This window comes from Theobroma cacao, chromosome 3, assembly GCF_000208745.1.
Source record: "Theobroma cacao cultivar B97-61/B2 chromosome 3, Criollo_cocoa_genome_V2, whole genome shotgun sequence".
NCBI classification, from domain to species: domain Eukaryota; kingdom Viridiplantae; phylum Streptophyta; class Magnoliopsida; order Malvales; family Malvaceae; genus Theobroma; species Theobroma cacao.
This window is the reverse complement of record NC_030852.1, coordinates 28,990,437-29,011,957: the sequence shown is the minus strand read 5'-3', so window position 1 is coordinate 29,011,957 and position 21,521 is coordinate 28,990,437. Positions and strand designations below refer to the sequence as shown.

The 21,521-nt window shown below is 34.4% G+C and overlaps 1 protein-coding gene and 2 pseudogenes across 5 annotated transcripts; all 3 read left to right on the top strand.

Moving 5' to 3' along the window:
* On the top strand, positions 2,583-7,875 carry LOC108661185 (annotated as a pseudogene).
* LOC108661356 lies at positions 3,583-4,685 on the top strand (annotated as a pseudogene).
* On the top strand, positions 17,436-20,590 carry LOC18605600 (putative transporter arsB). Of its 5 annotated transcripts, none has more exons than XM_018117463.1 (4): positions 17,436-18,366; positions 18,571-18,744; positions 18,852-19,041; positions 20,321-20,590. In XM_018117463.1, the coding sequence occupies exons 1-4, from the start codon at positions 17,563-17,565 to the stop codon at positions 20,587-20,589; spliced, it is 1,437 nt and encodes a 478-aa protein (XP_017972952.1). In that variant the 5' UTR covers positions 17,436-17,562; the 3' UTR covers position 20,590. The 5 variants fall into 5 exon arrangements, with proteins under 5 accessions (XP_017972952.1, XP_017972951.1, XP_017972950.1 ...); XM_018117462.1 differs by having other exon boundaries at positions 17,436-18,475; positions 18,563-18,744; XM_018117461.1 differs by having other exon boundaries at positions 17,436-18,490; positions 18,566-18,744.

Genomic DNA, 21,521 nt, shown 5'->3' with positions numbered 1-21,521 from the left:
TAAGTTGTTTTTTTTTTTTTTTCGTTAATTAGTTAACTTATGATTGAGTTAATTTACTTCAAGTTATTTTAATTTATTTGTATGATAAAAATGTCTATTTTTAACTATGATTGATTTAGTTTTTATGTTTTTAAGATCTTCAAAAGAGAATGCGTCAAGTGACAAAAAATTATACAAATTAATCAGGTGTAGATTTCACTTAATATGTTATGGTATTTTAAACATAATTCAAGTTATAGAAGTCCAATTAACGTGATTTTTAGACCATTAGAAAGCTAAGAGGAATAACTACAATTTTTATTTTTATCACTTCATCCATTTTTTATCAGAACATAATCAAAATTGCATTAAAACTAGCTTGACCACAGTAGTTTTGCTCCAAGCAACTTGAAAGAACAAAGCATGGAAACAGCAAGTACAGCACTGTCCTAGCCAACTAGCAAGCTCCCAAGCCAAAAGCTTGGGCGCTGCAGTGTCGTGCTTCCAACGTTGCAATGCCGACGCGCAAGTTGATAAATTTTTACACTCTTTGATCTTTTAAATCGAAAGGTTACATGGAGTGGTGAAAATAGGCCTTTTTAAAATTGAAAAGAGGGACTTTTCAAGTTTTTTTGGGAGCTAGAAAAGAGAGGCAACTTTCTAAAAAACAGAGGAAGGAGAGGATTCAAGGATTTTTGGGGGAGCTTCAATCATCTACATCAGCTCATTTTTCTCTCACTAGTTCTATCTCTCTCTACTTTTTATTGCAAAATGAATATTTTTTAAAAAATATTAGATTTTGTATTAAATATGTTGAATTGAATTTCTATTCCTAAGATTGTGGTTAATCTCTACTTATAGTTTGGATATTTTAATTTTCTTTTACTTAATATTAATGGGTAATCTGTTGTTTATTTCAAATCGATGTTTATTGCTTCTAATTGTTTGATCAATAATTAAATTAAGTTGGATTTCTAAATACAACTTGACATAGGAAATTTAGAATACATCAAGGATTTGAATAACATGTGTTTACTTTGCTTAGAGTATGGGTGATTTGATTAATATTTAGGATAAAAATATACCTAAATACCATGTGCAACTAAGATTAAGGTATAAACTTAGTGAACTTACCTTAATTAATTTACATAGACATGAAAAATTAGTTAAGATAGGTTTGTTTATAATATCTCAACAGAGAATTGTAGATAAATTTATATTCTAGGTTAGCAACCAACTCATTAATATAAGTATAATGAGTGAAATTAAATCCAAGTGAAAAGTAGAGTACCACAGTCTAGGTTCTACTTTATTGAACTTCTAGAAATTTCTTAACGTTAATTCATTAGTTTAGCTTTGTTACTTTAATTTCAATTTTAATCAATTTTCAAAATTAAATTACTTGGATAAGATTAGAGTGCCGAATTTTAATAATTAGTAAAAATTTAGATACAATTCTTTGTAGATATAACTCCCTCACCACTATATTACTTGTTAATCATATGCATTTACATGATGTCATGCTAAAATTGATAAAATTCTTAAAGTAATTTGCCTTGATAAACTAGAAAACAACATCCAACTTGCCAGCTAATGCTAGATTCTGCGCAAAAATTGATCATGATCAAATTTCTTTTTCCCTTTTAGCCATGAATATATATCTAGCTAAATAAACACAGCCCTTCAAATTCCATGCTCACGCAGACACAAATTGAGTGTGCTTTGCCCAATGCCAATTTTACAGTTTTCTTCAAGTTCTGTGATTATCGATTAGTATTGGTAAGTCTTGGGCCCGCAATTTCGAACGACGAATTGCAATCTTGAGCCCTTCTTCTTTGAGTCTAATGACTAATAGGTAGGAAGCCCAACCCTCATTTGAATACTAACATTATTATTAGACTATGTTAGTCACAGTTAAGGTAAGATTTGAATAGTAATTTTAAAATATTTATTATTTAAGTTTAATTGTAAATAATTATTTTTAACAATAAATTATTTTTTACGAATTTTTTATAAATAATAGAAAATATTTATTAAAATTCATCAATAATCTAAATATGATTTTAAAATTTAATTTATTTGTTTATAAAATTAATTTTAATTTTTAATAATAATAATAATATACGTAAAAATTGATTATAAATTTATAACATTCGAGTAGTCTATCAAATAATAAAATTCAAGATAAAATATCTTAATAATAATAAATACTCTATCTATTAATATCTTTAACAATAATTTATGTGACCAAATTTACTACTAACGTTTCTTTCACGATATAGAAATAACATGGACTTCATTTATCGAGATCCATTCAATAGTTTAATTTGTCTAATCTTTTTTAATCATGAATTATTGAATTTAACTCTCTTTGTTCTTTTTCTTCTTTTTGTCTTTGGTAACGCTCTTTGTAAACAAGAACAAAAAGAATAGCAGTAGTAAATGGCTTTGCTAGGGTGACTCGGGAATATAGTAGTATAAAATATTCCAACCCAAGACAGGGTGAGTGAGTGATCCCTAAATAATACATGTGTAGATCCCGGAAGCCACTCAAAAATCCGAGTAGATCTTACGCATAGCGCATTGAAAATATTGAAATGACGATGGCACAGTTGAAGCCGCATATCTTATTCTTAAATCTAATCCGTCAAATGTTTTTATTTCCAGACAAGTTACTATTGTATCGGATGTCCCCAAGGGACAAGTTACTGTAAGTTTATGTATTAATTTGGTTCCTTCTAATTTATTTTATTTTTAGAAATTGGTTAATTATAACATGTCTACAAAGAAGAATAGGTAAAATAATATAATATTTTTCATGAAATAGGGTTTTTTTTTAAAGCATAAATAGGTTTTTATTTTGATATTTTTATTTGTAAAATAGGTAAAAGTGAGTGTAAAATATATTGTATTAGGAAAATAAATCAGATTAAACATAAGTTGATAGTTCTAATAAATATAAACATCAGTGAGAAAATGTATTATTTTTTGGTATTGGGTGGCTAATAAGAAAATATACTTAAATTTAAAAAGATGAAGATTTGTTTTCTTTATTTATTAGATGCATGGATATATTATTTTTAAATTCAAATTTTTACAAGTATAACTTTATTTACTATATTTTTTGTTAGTTTTGCCGTTAATCTATTTTTATCATTTTTCTTAATTTTTACTATTTTTAAATATCCTATGAAATATCTTAATATCAGGATATATCATGACCCGGGGCAACCTAGCCAAGAATCAGCGGTTGCTCCCTGTACCTCCTCAATAATTGCAAGGTGCAAGTGGGGTTTCTTACAAATTCTGGAACTCTAAAAAAACAGAAGAGAGAAGAGAGAAGACAGGCCAGCCAAAATACATGTGGGATTCTGGCAGTGCAAAGTATTCTCAACTAAAAGCTAATTGAACTAGCTTTTTTCCAGGGAATGGAATGTAGTTTAATTTACTGTCAACAGCTTTCTCGTAACAGTCTTGCTGATAAAATATAAAGCTAATTTTGTTGTACTTGCTAGAAATAGTAGCTGTAGTTGTTGTTCTTACTAGTATTACTTTTCCCAAGCAGAACGAAATCAGCAGTCTGATCCCAAGACAGAAACATAAGGTATTTTAGACAATCTTTATCGTTTCAATTATCAAGATTTCGAGCTTGAAGGCCTGGAGCCTTGTGCAGTCTGTTAGATAAGGCTTTTAAAGAATGCTAAAAGATGGCAATGGCGTCTTATGTAAAACTGATTCTAGGCTCAATTGCCTTTGCAATCTTCTGGGTACTGGCAGTTTTTCCTGCTGTTCCATGTCTACCCATCGGGAGGACTGCAGGGTCCCTTTTAGGAGGTATGCTGATGGTCATTTTTCAAGTCCTAACTGTTGATCAAGCATATGAAGCAATCGATCTTTCAATCCTTGGTCTACTCTTTGGTACAATGGTTGTCAGTGGATATCTTGAAAGTGCAGATGCATTTAAGTACTTAGGTAAGTTGCTCACATGGAAGAGTAAAGGCGCAAAGGACTTAATTTGCAGAATCTGCTTAATTTCTGCCATTTCAAGTGCTTTCTTCACCAATGACACATCTTGTATGGTTTTGACTGAATTTGTGTTGAAAATTGCAAGGCAGAAGAATCTCCCACCTCAACCTTTCTCACTTGCCCTTGCCTCAAGTGCTAATATTGGATCTACAGCAACTCCTATTGGCAACCCCCAAAACTTGGTTATAGCCACAGAGAGTGGGATTTCTTTTGGGGAATTCTTAACCGGAATTCTTCCTGCGACTATACTAGGATCTATTGTCAATGCTCTATTACTTGTATGCATGTAGTGGAATTTGTTATCTGTTAAGATAGATGAAGAAGATTCAGCTGCACAATTTCTTACTGGGGATAGTGTAAGTTCTCACCATTTTTCACCAGGCACAATTCCACGTTTGGCATCATCATGCTCTCAAGGACGACACCCTGGATTGGAAATTAAAAATGTGCTAACCTCCCCCTATGGGAATGGCAGTGTGAACTTGGCTCATCATGACACTCTTAGAAACCGTGTAAATTCAAACCAGGGTGAGACTGAGATTCATGGCTTCCTGGATGGTCCCTGGGAGTCAAGGAATTCAAATTGTTCAGAAAGATGGAAAAGGAAGCTGTGGAATCTAGTTGTTGTAGGAATGTTGATCTCTTTGCTTATGCCTATTCTTGAGTTTTAATTTGTTTTATTCTTGGCAAGCAAGTCAATTAGCTGAGCTAGGCTCAGTTAAGGTTCTGCTTTTACTTTTTGGTTTTGCATCAGGAATAGGCATAAAAAAAAAATCCTCTTAACAGTGGAATTCGACTTATCAAAGAAAAAGAAAAGTAGAAAAGAAAAAAACATCGTTTTATATACGTACTTCTAAAGTGCAGATTTGAGTATAGCAAGTTTAACTATTCCTTTTTTCTTCTTTTTTTAAAAATTAAAACAGTAAAATTTTCGGTATTATGCCTCTTTGTCTGTTTTCTGCAACTCATTCCTGCTTTGGGTGGGGGCAGCTTTTCTGTTCATTTTAGTGTCTTTTGTCGAAGAATTTGCTGATATCAGGCTAGAGTGTATTGCAGCAATTTTTTTAAAAAGAGATATTAGGTTGTGGTGGAAAAATAAGGAGATTTGACAAACACAATATAAAAGAAATGGAACTTAATTGGTCATTTGATATGAATGGTTTGCAGGTTTTTCTTGGTATATTTGCCATTTTATTGAGATGCCTATAGAAACATCTTCAGGGAAGAACGAAGTTTAATTAGCCAAAATAGTTGATCCGTCTTGTAGTTTTGCATTTAAAAGTAATTTTCAAAAACTGTGTAATTTGCATTCTAATGTGTAGTCTTCCTTAGAATTCTTAAAGAGTAATCAAAACTAGTTATTCCTTAAAGTCATAAGTATGTATGTATGTATGTGTGTATTGCCATTGTATGTCAAAAAGGCATTCATGATCAATGTTGTGCTAGTGCTATTCTTATGATGTTGAGACTTGTTTCTGCTGCTTGCATGTGAAGTTTGCTAGTGTGCTTGAACTTTTTTTTCATGTATGTACACAAGAAATTAGCCAAGAACATGGAAAACCAGAGTTTAATAAACATACAGCAACTACCAGGCAGAGAAAAATTTATCAACTTTATATGTGGGAGTTAGTCATCCTGATGTACTCAGTATCATGTTTGGGCAGAGGGAGATGCTATTTTAGAGTCTGATAAACCATATTTTTATAAGTGCAATCTTGCTTGACTATATATTTATTTTCAGACTTGAAAAATTTTGTGTTGATAAAGCATGATGCACATGGTGTTCTCCAAAATGTCAGCACTCAGCAGCATGAAAGCAGATGTTTAATTTTGGGTAGCTTAAATTTTCAAATTGAATTTTTCATGATTGCTATAATACATTGGTTGAGGGAGGTGTAGAGACTGAAGATTGTGTTCATCTTGCTCTTCATTAATCTTTCGCTCCCATATTGTTATGGGGGCTGAGAGTTGAAATGAATGTACCTATATTGCTCACTGCCTTATGTGGAATATTTGAGGATGAAAAACTTATTTTCCGTACAAAATACTGATTCACAGTCTTTCATTTAAATACAGAAAAAAAAATGGGGAAGCTGCTGGGGCCTTTACTGGTGTTTTGGATCTCAGAAAAACAGTAAGCGAATTGGCCATGCTGTCCTTGTTCCTGAACCCGTGGTACCAGGAGCGATGAAAACAAGCACGATAAACTCTTTCAGGAAATTCATAAAGCCTCTGTTCAGACTATTGAAACTGAGATATATATGTGTCATATATAAAACGGTTTGATTACAAGATTATATACTGCTGTGTCATACATCACGCCTGTTCCTAGTATTAACAAGTGTCAGGCATATGGCTACCGTGACCTTAACAAGGCAACACGTATGTGACACCAAGACAGCATAGTTAGCTTACATTGGTACCAGGACAGCGAAGCAAAGTGTATTACTACAAAAAGGACATTTGTCTTGGGGATGCAGGCATTAATATCTAACAGAGCTTCAGTCTCAACTGCTGAAAATGTAAGTAATCCAACTGGCATTATACTGCCCTTTATTGCCCCTCCCTCATCTCCTGCATCATTCCTCCAGTCGGATCCTCCATCTGCCACCCAATCACTAGCTGGATTGCTGTCCCTAACTCCCCTTTCTGTTAATGCGTACTCCCCCCGTGGCCCTGCATCCATTTTTGCCATAGGCCCTTATGCACATGAAACCCAGTTAGTTACACCACCTGTATTCTCTGCCTTGGCACCTGAACCATCCACTGCTCCTTTTACACCTCCTCCTGAATCTATTCAACTGACAACACCTTCATCCCCTGAAGTACCATTTGCTCAATTGCTGGCATCTTCATTGGAGCGTGCTCGGAGAAACGGTGGGATCAATTAGAAATTTGGATTATCCCATTATGAGTTTCAGTCTTATCAAATATACCCTGGGAGCCCTGGTGGTAACCTCAGATCACCTGGGTCAGCAATCTCTAATTCTGGCACATCCTCTCCTTTCCCTGATAGACGTCCAATCCTTGAGTTCCACATGGGGGAGGCTCCCAAACTTTTAGGCTTTGAAAATTTAACCACTCGCAAATGGTGTTCAAGGCTAGGTTCTGGATCATTGACGCCAGATGGACTGGGGCGAGGTTCAAGACTGGGTTCTGGATCTGTGACTCCAGACGGTATGGGGTTGGGTTCGAGGTTGGGTTCGGGATCATTGACACCTGATGGTTTGGGTCCTCCCTCACGAGATGGTTTTCTTATAGGGAGTCAGATTTCTGAGGTAGCATTGCTTACTAACCAAGCAAATGGACCTAAAAATGATGAAACGATAGTTGATCACAGAGTATCTTTTGAGTTAAGTGGTGAAGATGTTGCACGCTGTCTCGAAAGCAAGTCATTGCTACCAAGTAGAACCGTATCAGAATATCCAAAGGACTTGGTGGCTGAGGGCAGGATAGAAAGAGATGGAATAAAAAAGGATCTAGAAAGTTCTTGTGAGTTGTTTATTAGGAAAACTTCCATTGAAACAGTTGAAAAAGCTTCAGGAAAAGCTGAAGAGGAGCATAGTTATCAAAAGCATCGGTCTGTTACACTTGGTTCAATTAAAGAGTTCAACTTCGACAAAACAAAAGGAGAAGCTGGTTGCTAGAAAGGAAGCTAGGCCTGGTAATAGCTGGACTTTCTTCCCTATGTTACGGCCAGGGGTCCGCTGATTTTGGAACTATGCAACTAGGTTCACCACAATGCATAAACTTGTGTAATAGATTTGCAACAGTAAACCACTAGCCTTCAGTTGTTTGATATGAAGAGTTTACTTCCTCAGAGTCACAGCTGTTAGAACACTAAACTGAAAACTTAAAAATTAGCTTCAAGATGTGTATCAATGCTACTGTCTTTAAGGTTTTATTCGCCCCTACTTGTAGTGTGCAAAAGAGTTTCCGGCGTATAAATCTTGAAGATACAATGAAACCCAATGATTGACTGCATTTTACACTGACGAAATCAATCCACTGAGCACTCACCGGAATATAACAAGATTATCAAACTTCTATAATATTTTTCTGTAGAAAAATAGTATAGAAGAAAACTTGAGAAATTTGAGAAAGGAAGGAAAGTTTTTATTTTTCTAATGTACGTTCTGTTGGATAAAGAGAGTATCTTTTATAGGCATAAATGTCGGTGCCCAACAGACACTATTTGTGTCTGTTTCAAAGAGTTGCTTCTTGTTGATCTTTTCCAATAGACGTAACTCTTTTTCTTATTCTCTCTTTTTATTATTTTTTTAATTTTATTTATTTATTTTCAACAGACACAACCCTTCTTTTAACTTAATTTTCAACAGTTACAATTTTTTCTTTTATTAAGATATGAAATCATATTTTTTATTTGAAAATATTCAACAATCCCCCACCATTTTCAAATTAATTCAAATTTTCGATAATCTTGGAAATCATTTGCATAAATGAAGGTGTCTTCCGATTGAACCTTCATTTAGTGAAAACATATTAAAGTTAATCGAAATTGTATGGCAGACTATGTTTTGAACCAGTTATTCCATTTGGTTAACCAAATACATCTCACACAACGATTTCAATACCAATGAATGCACAGTATCTGACGACGCTTTTATGGCCATGCGTCTGTATCTTCTTTTCATGAGTGCTGTTAGAGCCAAGCTCTTGAACTCTTGGAAGCGGCCACACTTCACACTAAAATAGGTAGATCCCATGAATGCCCCCGTAACTAAAGCATTCTAACAAATTATGTTATGGGTTTATTAAGATATATAACTCATCATTTCCTTACCATTACGGGTAGCTAGCACTTCACTTAGGATAAAATATATTATATTATAGTGCTAGCAGCCACAAACAAATGATGTACTTTATCTCATTGAACTCAAGACTTGACGTTATACCAAACGTTGAGTCGAGTTTCCACCATTGGTGACTTTCAATTTATGAGCTTGAGTCTCATCCATTGTGAGGTCTTATTTACAAGATCTCTAGTAAGATTTTTTGTTAAATGATTTGCCAAGTTTTCACTAGACCTCATAAGAGTTATAGTGATCAATCCATCAGAAATTAATTGTCAAACATAGCTATGTCTTAATCCAATATGTCTAGACTTTCCATTATACACTTGGCTATATGTTTTTGCTAGAGTTGCTTCATTATCACAACGGATAGAAATTGGAGAAATTGGTTTAGGCCATAAAGGCACACTATAGAGTAAATTTCTTAGCCATTCAGCTTCTTTGGTGGCAGCAACTAATGCAATAAATTCGACTGTCATGGTAGAATCAGTTATACATGTTTGTTTCTTGGACCCCCAAGAAATGACACCCCCACCAAGCATGAAGATCCATCCGCTTGTGGAAGCATGATCTTCTAAACTTGTAATCCAACTAGCATTTGAATATCCTTCTAGTACTGATGGATATCCATTATAGCAAAGTCCATAATTAATTATTTTCTTTAAATATCTTAGTACTCAATTTATGACTTGCCAATGCAAAGTATCTGGATTACTTGTATATCTACTTAACTTTTCAACAGCAAATGTTGTATCTGGCCTTGTACATGTCATTGCATACATCAAGAAAACCAATTACTCTTACATATTGTAATTGATCAACAACCCTACCGACATTAAGTACTAATTTAATTTAAGGATCCATCGGGTATAGATGCTGAAATACAATTAGTAAGATTAAAATTTTCAAGCACTTTTTCAATGTAGTGCGATTGAGATAAAGTTATGTTATTTTCATATCGAAATATTTTAATTCCTAAAATGACATCTGCTACACCCATATCTTTCATTGCATAGTTTTTTGACAAAAACTTCTTTGTCTCCTCAACTTGTTCTAAATCCGTACCAAAAATTAACATATCATCCACATATAAGCAAATTATAACATCTTTATTATTTTGAAATTTGCTATATATGCACTTGTCAGATTCATTTATGTTGTAGCCATTAGCTAAAACAATTTCATCAAATTTTTTATGCCATTGTTTAGGTGCTTGTTTTAGCCCATACAATGATTTGACAAGTTTACAAACTTTATGCTCTTGTCTTGAAGCAACAAACCCTTCTGGTTGTTCCATGTAGACTTCCTCTTCTAATTCACCATTTAAAAATACTATTTTGACATCCATTTGGTGAATTACCAACTTATAAATTGATGCAAGGGAGATTAGAAGTCTAATTGTAGCAATTCTTGCTACTGGAGCATAAGTATCAAAGTAGTCAATCCCTTGCTTTTGCTTAAAGCCTTTGGCTACTAATCTTGCTTTGAATTTGTCTATGGTTCCATCTACTTTAATTTTCTTTTTGAAAATCCATTTACAACCTATTGGTTTGAAACCTGGTGGAAGATCAACCAAAATTCAAGTATTATTTCCCATTATTGAGTCTATCTCATCATTGATTGCTTCATTCCAAAATGTAGAATCTTGAGACTTCATTGTCTCATCATATGTAACAGGGTCTGATTCTAAATTAAAACAATAAGAAATCTTATTGTCAATATTTTTCCTTATTCCTTCTACAAGGAACATATAAAAGTCTAGGCCAAAATCTTTTACCTTTCTAGCCCTTTTGCTTTTCCTTATTTCTGATCTAGATTCATCATTATCTTGATTTTGTTCCAATGGAATGACATTTGACTGAATTGATTGTAGTGGTTGTAGTTGTCTTAAAACAGATTTGAATCTATTTTCATTAAATATTGCATCTCTTGATTAAATAACAGTATTGACAGGAATTGAATCATTTAGTTCAATTACCATGAACCTATATACTTTACTATGTTGTGCATATCCTATGAATATGCATTCTATTCCTCTTTCGCCCAATTTCTTTTTTTTGGGTTTCGAAATTTTAACTACAGCTTTACATCCCCAAACCTTCATATAATTAAGGTTTGGTTTCTTTTTCTTCTATTGCTTATACGGGGTCATTTTAGTTTCCTTTATAGGAATTCTATTTAATATATGACAAGCTGTTAACAAAGCTTCTCCCCAAAAACCTTTTCCAAGACCTGAATATGATAACATAGCATTTACCATTTCGATCAAGACCCTATTATTCCTTTCTGCTACACCATTATGTTGTGGTGTGTTAGGTGCTGAAATATGATGGATTATTCCAGTGGAGGCAAAATAACTTGGACTATAATATTCTCTACCTCTATCCGATCTTAAACACTTGATAAAAGATTCACATTGTAATTCAACTTCTAATTTATAAACCTTAAATTTATCAAGTACTTCATCTTTAGAATGCAACAAATATACGTAGCAATATCTAGAGAAATCATCAATGAATGTGAGAAAATATTTCTTTCCAACTAATGTAGGTGTACTATGCATATCACACACATCACTATGTATTAATTCAAGTAATTTGGTATTTCTTTTAACTTTAGGAAAAGGATTTCTAGTTATTTTTGTTAGCATGTATGTATTACATTTATCAATATTTGGATTGAATTTTGGAATTAAGTCCATTTTATACATGTCATCCAATCTTCTATAATTTAAATGTCATAATCTATAATGCCATAAATAAGAAGATTCAATCATATAAGTAGAAACATCTATCTTATTATTAACAGTATTTAATTTAAACATTCCATCACACATGTAACCTTTTCCAACAAAAATTCTCCCTTTGGACAAAATGAATTTATCTGCCTCAAATACAAGCTTGAAACCAAACTTATTTAATAGACTTTTAGACACTAAATTTTTCCTAACTTCTGGAACATAGAATACATCTTTCAAAGTTAAAGTTTTTTCAGAAGTGAATTGAAGTTCAACAGTCCCTTTGCCTTTAATCATTGTTGTGGAAGAATTTTCCATGTATAGGAAATTTTCACACTCACTTAATACGAAATTCTTGAAAACACTCTTATCATTGCACACATGTTTTGTTGCTCCAGAATCAACCCACCAAGCATCATTTTCTTCAAGTACATTGATTTCAGAAATCATAACTATAAAATTTTCAGAAGCTTTTCTTTTTGAAGAATTATTTTTCTTCTTCAATAATCGATATTCATTCTTGAAATGTCCTGGTTTTCCACAATAGAAACATGTGCTTTTATTTTGTCTTTTGAATTTCGGACCATTAGCAATCTGCTTGAACTTCTTTTTGACAGGTTTAGTGGTCTATCTTTCCTCTACAACATGTACTTTGGCTTCACCAGAAACAACAACTTGTTCTTGTTTCCTGTATTCCTCTTCAATTCGAAGATGATTTGCCAAAGCCCCAAGAGTTATTTCTTCCTTTTTGTGTTTTAGACTTCTTTTAAAGTCTTTCCATGATGGAGGAAGTTTGTCTATAATGGAGGAAGTTTGTCTATAATGGAGGATACAATTATAGTTTCATCCATTTTCATTTTATATTATTTAAACTGATTAAGCATTCTTTCAATTTCTCTTAGTTGTTCTATAACAGAACGCCCATCAACCATTTGATAATTAATAAAGCGACTAACTAGAAATTTCTTACTTGTTGCATCTTCTGTCATGTACATGGCTTCCAGTTTGTCACATAATTCTTTTGCAGTAGCCTCATTTTGGTATGTGTCAAATAAGCCATCAACCAAACCATTCGAGATGTAACCTTTGCACATATAATCGGCATTTTCCCATTTTTGCCTTTCTCTCGTTGTAGCAACAGACTCATTTTCGTCTTCTTTTGGTCTAGGTGTGGTCAAAACATAGACAACTTTCAAGGTTGATATTAGGAAATGCATCTTCTTTTGCCATCTTAGAAAGTTGCCACCATCAAACCGGTCCAATTTTACAAAATTAGAAGCCAATTCTCTTAGTGTCCCACTTGCAGCAGCCATTGTTGGAACGAAAAGAAAACCTTAAGATTGTTAGAACACCAAATTGAAAACTTAGAAATTGGCTTCAAGGCGTATATCAATGCCATTGTCCTTAAGGTTTTATTTGCCCCCACTTGTAGTGTGCAAAAAAGTTTCCGACGTATACACTTTAAAGATACAATGAAGCCCAATGATTGACAACTTTTTGCACTGACGAAATCAATCCACTGAGCACTAACCGGAATATAACAAGATTATCAAATTTTTATAATATTTTTCTGCAGGAAAATAGTATAGAAAAAAACTTGAGAAATTTGAGAAAGAAAGGAAAGTTTTTGTTTTTCTTATGTACGTTCTGTTGGATAAAGAGAGTCTCTTTTATAGGCATAAATGTCTATTCCCAAGAGACACTGTTTGTGTCTATTTCAAAAAGTTGCTTCCTGTTGGTTTTTTCCAATCTTTTTATTATTTTTTTAATTTTATTTATTTATTTTTAACATATACAATTTTTTTTTAATTTAATTTTCAACAGTCACAATTTTTTCTTTTATTAAGATATGAAATTATATTTTTTATTTGAAAATATCCAACAATAGCTTCAACAGTATGGTATTAGATGGTGGACTAAAGGCTAGTTTTCAGAGGTCAGAAGAGTCTTTATCCCTCGTGACCTGAAAGATGATCCGGTGAAGGAATAATTCATTGGGGTCAACAGTGTGGGTACTGTTAGAGCATTCTTTTAATATTTCTTTCCCCGATGTTATACAAAAGAAAAAAAAAAGAATAGTATTCACATATAGTGTTGTGTTATTATTATTATTTTCATTTTCCTCTAATATGTAATAATAATAAGGATAATTTTTTTTTCATGCTAGTAAATTGCAGCTCATTTGGTGATTAACGAGGTTAATATCTTGGTCTTTTTAGGCAACTACAATGCATTGTTTCAGCACCCATTCAATATCATTCTACTATTCACTGTATGCCTGAGTCCTATGTTAATTAATCAGCAGCAAATTGCTCATCAACAGCCAACTCAACCTGGTGCCTAGTTGCCATTTTGTGAACTACACCATATCGATGTATGAGTCTGCTTCCCAAAAATTAAAAATGCTATGAAGATGATCCATACGCTTCAAATTGCTAGTTCATTCTGATTCTATCAGGAATTATCTTTTCTTTACCGGCTCCTGGAAATTTGTGGCTATGTTTTAACCTTGCTTAGGTGTGTCATGGTGTTTAACAAAGGCCTGGCCTTGGACAACTAGTTAAGCTAGCGCACAAAGAGATCTCCTTAGGAATTGCAAATATTATGAGGCAGCATCCAGCACGGCATCGTCTGTTGTCACTGATAAGAAAGGCATTTAGTAGGATTCTTGGAATGGAAAAGGTAGAAGAAAGAACATCGCTGCTCACTATTAATAAATATTGCTCTGGGACTGCTGGCAGAGAAAAAAAATGGGTCTTCCTGTGGTTAAACCTCTAAAGGCTCATTACTTCGGGTAACTTCTGTGTCATGAACACCAGTTAGAGTTGATGGCCAAATGGCTAATGCATACCATTTTTTATGCCAGGTTATCAGGTCAAGGGTAAATTTTATTGGAAAATATTAGTAGTTTGGAAGCTAGAGCAAGTCCAATAGCCAGTTTCAATATCCGGATCCAGAATTAACCAAAGAACCCACAGCTGAAGCAGTCCTAACTCCGGACCAACTCTGCATAGCATTGAAGTCGGGAATGCAAGTATGGTGCAGATAGTAGTTGATGAGTCAATATGATTTTAAAAGGCAAATCTTTGTAGGGCATAGATGGATCAGTAAGACAGTGGAAGTTTTTAGTAGATCATAAAATGATGGTTGATGCCAGCACTTTTTATGCTGGCTAAGGATAAGCAGAATAATGTTTGTTGGGTAGCAGACTAGCAGCCAAGCTATGTCTCTGTCCTGCCCACCTATCCCTAACAAAAATCAACAGACAGAAAAGATAAAACAGCCTGTGGCCAACAGAAAATGGACTCTGATTTACAAAGTCACACTAAGATCGACGGGGATTTTGCGGCCTCACTTCTGCTCTGTTTCTTTTCTCATATCCTTCTCTTTCTTAGTATCTGACCAACTGACCAATGCTAGAAATCTTATCTTTTCTATCAATAGAGCAAGATTGGTATTTGTCCATTTGGAACCTGATGTTTACAACTGAATCCAAAGTCCAAGCTTCACATTGTAATGAGTTGAACCCAAAGCTTTGCATCTGAATGAGGTTTTTGCGTTCACTATTGAACCATTTTAGCCCAAGGTTGTTTCATTTTTTCCCCTAATTTAAAGAACAAGTCTTAAAAGCTTTTTTTTAAAAAAGAAGAAAAGTCAACAATTTGAAATTGGGCTGATTCAGCTTGTAATGATTATAAATGGGCCGAGATCCCTCTGCCCAACGGAACCCGATTCTTTGGTTATCGGGTTATATCGTTTACTGTCGGGTCAAACAGTGCCTGGTGCCGCTCGATACTTCAATTCGTTTTACGGTTTACACCTTCTATTTTTCCTTTTTTTTTATTAAGAGAAAATAAAAATAGTGTACTTATATAAAAATAAAGTATGAGAATGAAATTCACATAAGATTGCTTAATAAAACTAAAACATTATCTCTAGGAAGATTTTTGAAAAGTGTCATATTAATAAAATATTGAAATATCTTATTTATAAAAAAATTTAATAAATAGTTAAATTCGCAATATACATATATAATATTAATTTTTCAATCAATTTTTAAGATTTTTTAATAATTAAATTTAAATCTGAATTAATATTGATTCATCTGTTTTCATTTAAATCATATGTATAGTAATTTTATTATTCACAACTTAAATTACTCTATAACATTTCTCATTTTAGATTATTGACAAATCTCAATAAATATCTCATAATTTTACTTGATATGTAAAAAAAAACCCTATTTTCAATTTCCAAACTGCTTTTCCTTCTTTTTCTTTCTATCGAAAAACAAAAAACATCCTTTTCTTTTGTTATAGTTGCGCTTAATAGGCCGGTTTGGCTTCCTCTCTGGCGGCGACTTTCATTACCTTACCTACGCTACACTCCCACTCCAAGCTACGCCTGCTGAGCAAGATGCATTGTGATTTCCTCTTCTGTGGATGCACCGGAATATATATAAAAGTCAAATTCACAACTCAACACGTAACTATAAATGCATGGCTAGACTTCACATTACAGGACCACTAGGCTAATAAACCTTAAAGAACGGTATATGAACCTAGTCGTTAAAGGTTTTTCCAAGAAGTTTCAGAATTAATGTAAATGTGACAATTTTTCCTTAGGTTTTATCACAAGTCGCAACAAAACTCTTAGAAAGAAAAACAAACAATGAAGGAGCGAAGGAAATTACGGATCTTCAACATTTTTGACTAAACCTGAAAGTGATGATAGTATTCTTAAGTATCTAATCCATCCAATTACAAACCTGGTTTCTTCTATTATAAAGGCCCCACACCTTCACGTCCAACCCAAGACGCTCTCAACGCCATTAGAGCTGGTACAACTTTTTGTTAAAGTGAGTTTAAAGTGCTTTCTTTTTTAGAGGAATAGTCACAATATGTAGAGTGTGAGACAGATTATTATAGCATTTGAATTACATATGGATATTGAGATTTGAGCTAATTAACAGTTCGTTGAATACAGTAGAGGCGAAGATAGATGAACCAAGGGCGCGGTTCTTCTATCTTGTTTGAAAACTTCCCATCTGGTGTTTCCTGTTTTAAAATATTTTTGAGGTATTTTTGCATGTACAGGTGGGCACAAATATTTTCTACCCCTTCGCTTTTTTCTTATGTTTTGTAGCTGAACTGTATTACCATTTAGGACCCAGGGGACTAATTGTTTTTTTGTGGCTAAATTGTGTAACCCATTTTGTCTCTTTGTAACAGGGGATTAGCAGCTGAAGCGATTTTCTCTACCCTCTCTGTTTTTTTCTGGCAACCCCTTGCCAGCTAGCTCTTTCAATGAAATGTTCATGCCTTTCAAAAAAAAAAAATTTATTTGGTCGTTTGACGCATGAACTGGGAGCATATGTGACCATGAGAGTAGCATTTTATAGAAACAAGCTGAACTATATGATTTTGTTTTTTTGGTATTTTAAAAGCATTTTGTATGCGCATTTGGCCAGGGTATACGTACTTGGAATTAGAATCCGGATTTTATCTTATAGTACCATTATCTATTGCACTAGGTATCCTGATGATGATGATGATGATATTTTTGTTTGTATTTTTCTCAAGCTTAATTCTTATCTTTCTAACATGCAAGAGATTTTGCATGGAATATCTTTTTGCATAACTAATTACTTTTCAGTGTATTTATTGTCTGCTCTCAAGCTGTTTGGTTACTGTTCAATGAACGTTTTTTCAGGATATTTGAGTTTTATAATGTTGCTTGCTTTTGTGACAGTGTCTTGTTCGGGGTCAAATCTTGTCTTCACTCACTGACAATGTTCAACCGGTTGGATAATCAATATCTCGGCTCTTTAGTGCACGCCCCTAGCAGCTAGTTTCTGATAAGCTAGCAGTACTTGAAAGTACTACAGTTCCGATGTATAAGATTTTTAGGGCTTAGAACTTCATGCACTTCCTGGAATCCTACTGAATAAGATTTTGAAGATTCGAAACTTGCTAGCAAGAAGAACATTTTTATTGTGCTGAGAAAATGGACATGGCTTTTCCGGTTGATGTAGTTCTAGGATCCATTGCTTTTGCAGTCTTTTGGGTATTGGCTGTTTTCCCTACAGTACCTTTTATGCCAATACGGAGAACTGCGGGCTCCCTACTTGGGGGCTTGCTCATGGTTTTATTCGGAGTCATGACTCCAGATCAAGCTTATTCCACAATTGATCTCCCGATCCTTGGCCTTTTATTTGGTACTATGGTTGTCAGTGTCTATCTTGAAAGAGCAGATATGTGTAAATATCTAGCTAAGTTGCTTGCATGGACAAGTAAAGGTGCTAAGGACTTAATTTTCAGAATCTGCCTGATTTCTGCCATTTCAAGTGCTCTTTTCACCAATGATACCTCATGTGTAATTTTGACTGAATTTGTGTTAACAATTGCAAGACAACATAATCTACCCCCTCATCCCTTCCTGCTCGCTCTTGCGACAAGTGCAAATATTGGCTCTGCGGCAACTCCAATTGGAAGCCCCCAAAACCTGGTCATAGCATTTAACAGTAAAATTTCGTTTGGGGATTTTCTTATTGGAATTCGGCCGGCAATGCTTGTGGGTTTAATTGTGAACTTTTTGCTGCTTCTGTGCATGTATTGGAGCTTGTTATCTATTCCGATAGATGAAGAAGATGCCATTGGAAAAGTAGTAGCAGATGAAAATAGAATTTTTCCTTGTGATTCACCAGCCACGATGTTACATTCTTCATCATTAAACTCTCAAGAATGGAACTCCATATTGGAAACAATGAACCCACAAATATCTCCCAAAACTAATACAAACACAGCTTATGTTGACACTCTTAAAAACCGAGAGAGTTTTGTTGAGAGTGAAATGATCCAAATGGTATCCAAGAGCGCAGTTGAGTCTAATGCAGTAATGATAACCGTGACAAGTGTTGGTTCTTCCGAGAGAAGTGAGGCAATTCCACTTCTATCAAAGCAACATAGAGTGAGGGCACCAGTCTTCGTAGAATCTTCGAAACCAGCAGGGAAGGAAAACTTGGCCACAAGGTGGAAAAGGACAATGTGGAAACCATGCGTGTACCTTGTTACCTTAGGAATGCTGATTTCGTTTCTTATGGATTTTAACATGTCCTGGACTGCAATCACCGCTGCAATTGCTCTTATCGTTCTTGATTTTAATGATGCACACCCTTGCCTAGAAAAGGTAATCTGCAAACCAGAATGTTCTTGCTATTGCATCTTTTGCTTCTTGTAATCTCTTTGACGTGGGTACTTACTCAAAGTTCTGCTACACTTCTCTTCTTTTACCAGGTGTCGTATCCGCTTCTAGTTTTCTTCTGCGGAATGTTTGCTACAGTGGCTGGCTTTAACAAGACTGGGATCCCAAGCACTCTTTGGGACTTGGTGGAGCCCTATGCAAAGATCAATGATATTTTCGGGATAGCGGTTCTTGCCATTGTCATACTCGTCCTTTCAAATTTGGCTTCGAATGTACCAACTGGTATATGTTGATGTTTACACTCTACATTTTTTTTTTAAAGTTAATGATATATTTCAGACAGAGGAAATCAAAAGTGCACCTCTGGATGAATTAGAGTCTGATTCAGGTCTGTTACTCTGAATTTTGGGAATAACAATCCTCAATCATCTCAATACCCTATACCCAAAAACCTATATATACAATTCACTAGTAATCGCTTGCCTCCCTATTTCCTGCCAGTTGCCCTCCCAAACAAAAGAGAAACCAAAGACAGCCTTGTACCTTTCCAGGAAACAAAAAAGAGCTATTCCAACTACCTGTTAAAACATCTGGTAAAAAAGTTCATTTCTAACATATGTACAATAAAAAAGAACAAAAACCAAAACCTCCACAGCAACATGACCCATAACCAACCAGAGGTAAATCATCTCAGCACTAGAAAGCCTCGTCCTTGATCATTCTGGAAAGCAGTCTCATCAAATCACATAGAAACCATCAACTCACACAATAATAAGCCATACCAGTGGTTAATCCAGCACATTGATGAGGTCCTGAGCACGTTGAACTTCAACTTTTGTAAGTTTATCAGCCAACAGATTGTTCTCTCTAAAAAAATGCTTAACCTCCCAACTTATTACATTCATCCCCACCACTGATTTGATCCAACCCTCCACTTCTCTATATCTCCTTCATTCCCACACCAAAAGCAGAATTCCGGTATGTGTCAAGGATCACCCTAGAGGCGGAGGGAGGGGGGCTAGCTGGGCCCCGCTCTCCCAAAGTTTCAAAAGTTCATAATTTTTTCCTTGTTTTGTTTTAAATATTTATAATTTTATTTTTTTATTTTTTAAAAATTATATAATGTTACCTCTTTAAATATTAAATTTTTTATTTTTATTCCTTCAAATTTGAAATCATGACACCACTATTGGACTATTTCATGCCTGATTCTCTATTTAGCCTTGGCCCAAACCGCAACCCTAAGCTTGCTGAGCTCCAAAACCTGATTCGCATCCATACAGCGCTTCTAAACACAATTTGATTGCGTTGTAACCACACAGATCAAGTGATTGCATACAATGCCATTCTCGAAACTTGGTCATCTCCTCCTCTAACGACTACCTCATCATTTCACAATTTAAAAAACTCTCTTGGCCTATTCGGGACCACCTTAAACTCTCCTGTTTACACACTCTACAGTTGTCAGCTAGAAATGTTGTAGCTGTAAAACACCAGCAGGTTTAGCCTGTCATTAAAATTAACATATATGCTTATGGTTTTCTTTTTATTTCTCAAACAGTTCTTTTGCTTAGAAAGCCGGTGGCATTATCAGCATCAGCTATTTCTGCAACCCATGAGAAGAAGGCATGGCTGATTTTAGCTTGGGTCAGCACTGTAGCTGGTAACCTGTCACTTCTCGGATCGGCTGCTAACTTGATGGTGTGTGAGCAAGCTCGCCACGCTCTAGTTGGCTACAATTTATCTTTCTGGAAACACCTTAAATTTGGAGTCCCTTCCACTCTTATAGTTACAGCCATTGGTTTGGCATTGTTGAAGAATAAGATTTGACTTGAAGAAGCATATTTAGTTATTCTTAACAATTTTTAATTTATTAGTTAATATCAGTTTATTTTCTTTTTTATAGTTATTGTCATATTGAATAATGGATTTGTAAAGTAAGATATAGATATTGCATTGTAAATGTATGTACAAGTGTTATAATTAAATGAAAAGACTATAAAAAGACTTTGAATTTAATTACATTTTCTTTCTCGCTTTATCTTTCTCTAGCCTTCCAGTTTTATTTTTCATCATTTTAGCAGAATAATAATCTGCAAATATAACAAAATCTTTTAAATTTCCAACAAGCATTCCTGATGTGCTCATAGAACATAGTCTACGAATAGTCATAACCACACAGTTTAATTGGAATTAGTATCATTTTGTACATTTATTACCATGCAAAGGTTTTCTATACATGGTTTTGTCAGAACCCATTTTAGTATATCGTAATATAAACCAGCCATTGTTGGACTTTAAAAAATTTCACAATCAAATTCTTGGTCCCTCTTTAGACATTGAATATGGATTTAATGCACGCTCACCTGCAACTTTGCAACTTGCATGGGTATTAATCCCTAAAATCAGTGTGGAGCATTACGTTTTCCACTTCATTGGTGCTTTCCTTCCACCAAGTTTCGTCATCTTTCACTTTGATATATTAATGGCTTTTTGAGAACATCTCTACTTCTGTCTGCTGCTGCTGAAGGGGGATGTGTCTGTCTTATTGTGATTTGGTTTTCCCTTTTTCTTGTTTCGGTACATAACTCATGTTAATTCCTTGGCTGGGCGGCCATTTCATATTCTCTTTTGTAATTGAACTTATGTTAATTCCTTGGCTGGGCGGCCATTTCATATTCTCTTTTGTAATTGTCATTCAACTATCAATGAAGTCTTTTGATTGGTTGAGAAAAAAAAATACGCTCTATACTTTTGACTAA

What these genes read in the sequence shown, in the direction of transcription:
- LOC18605600 (XM_018117459.1), top strand. Translation starts at nt 17,563, where the DNA reads ATGGACATGGCTTTTCCGGTTGATGTAGTTCTAGGATCCATTGCTTTT. An exon ending in CACACCCTTGCCTAGAAAAG is followed by an intron (nt 18,745 to 18,851) that starts GTAATCTGCAAA and finishes TTCTTTTACCAG; the next exon opens with GTGTCGTATCCGCTTCTAGT. An exon ending in GGCTTCGAATGTACCAACTG is followed by an intron (nt 19,042 to 20,320) that starts GTATATGTTGAT and finishes TTTCTCAAACAG; the next exon opens with TTCTTTTGCTTAGAAAGCCG.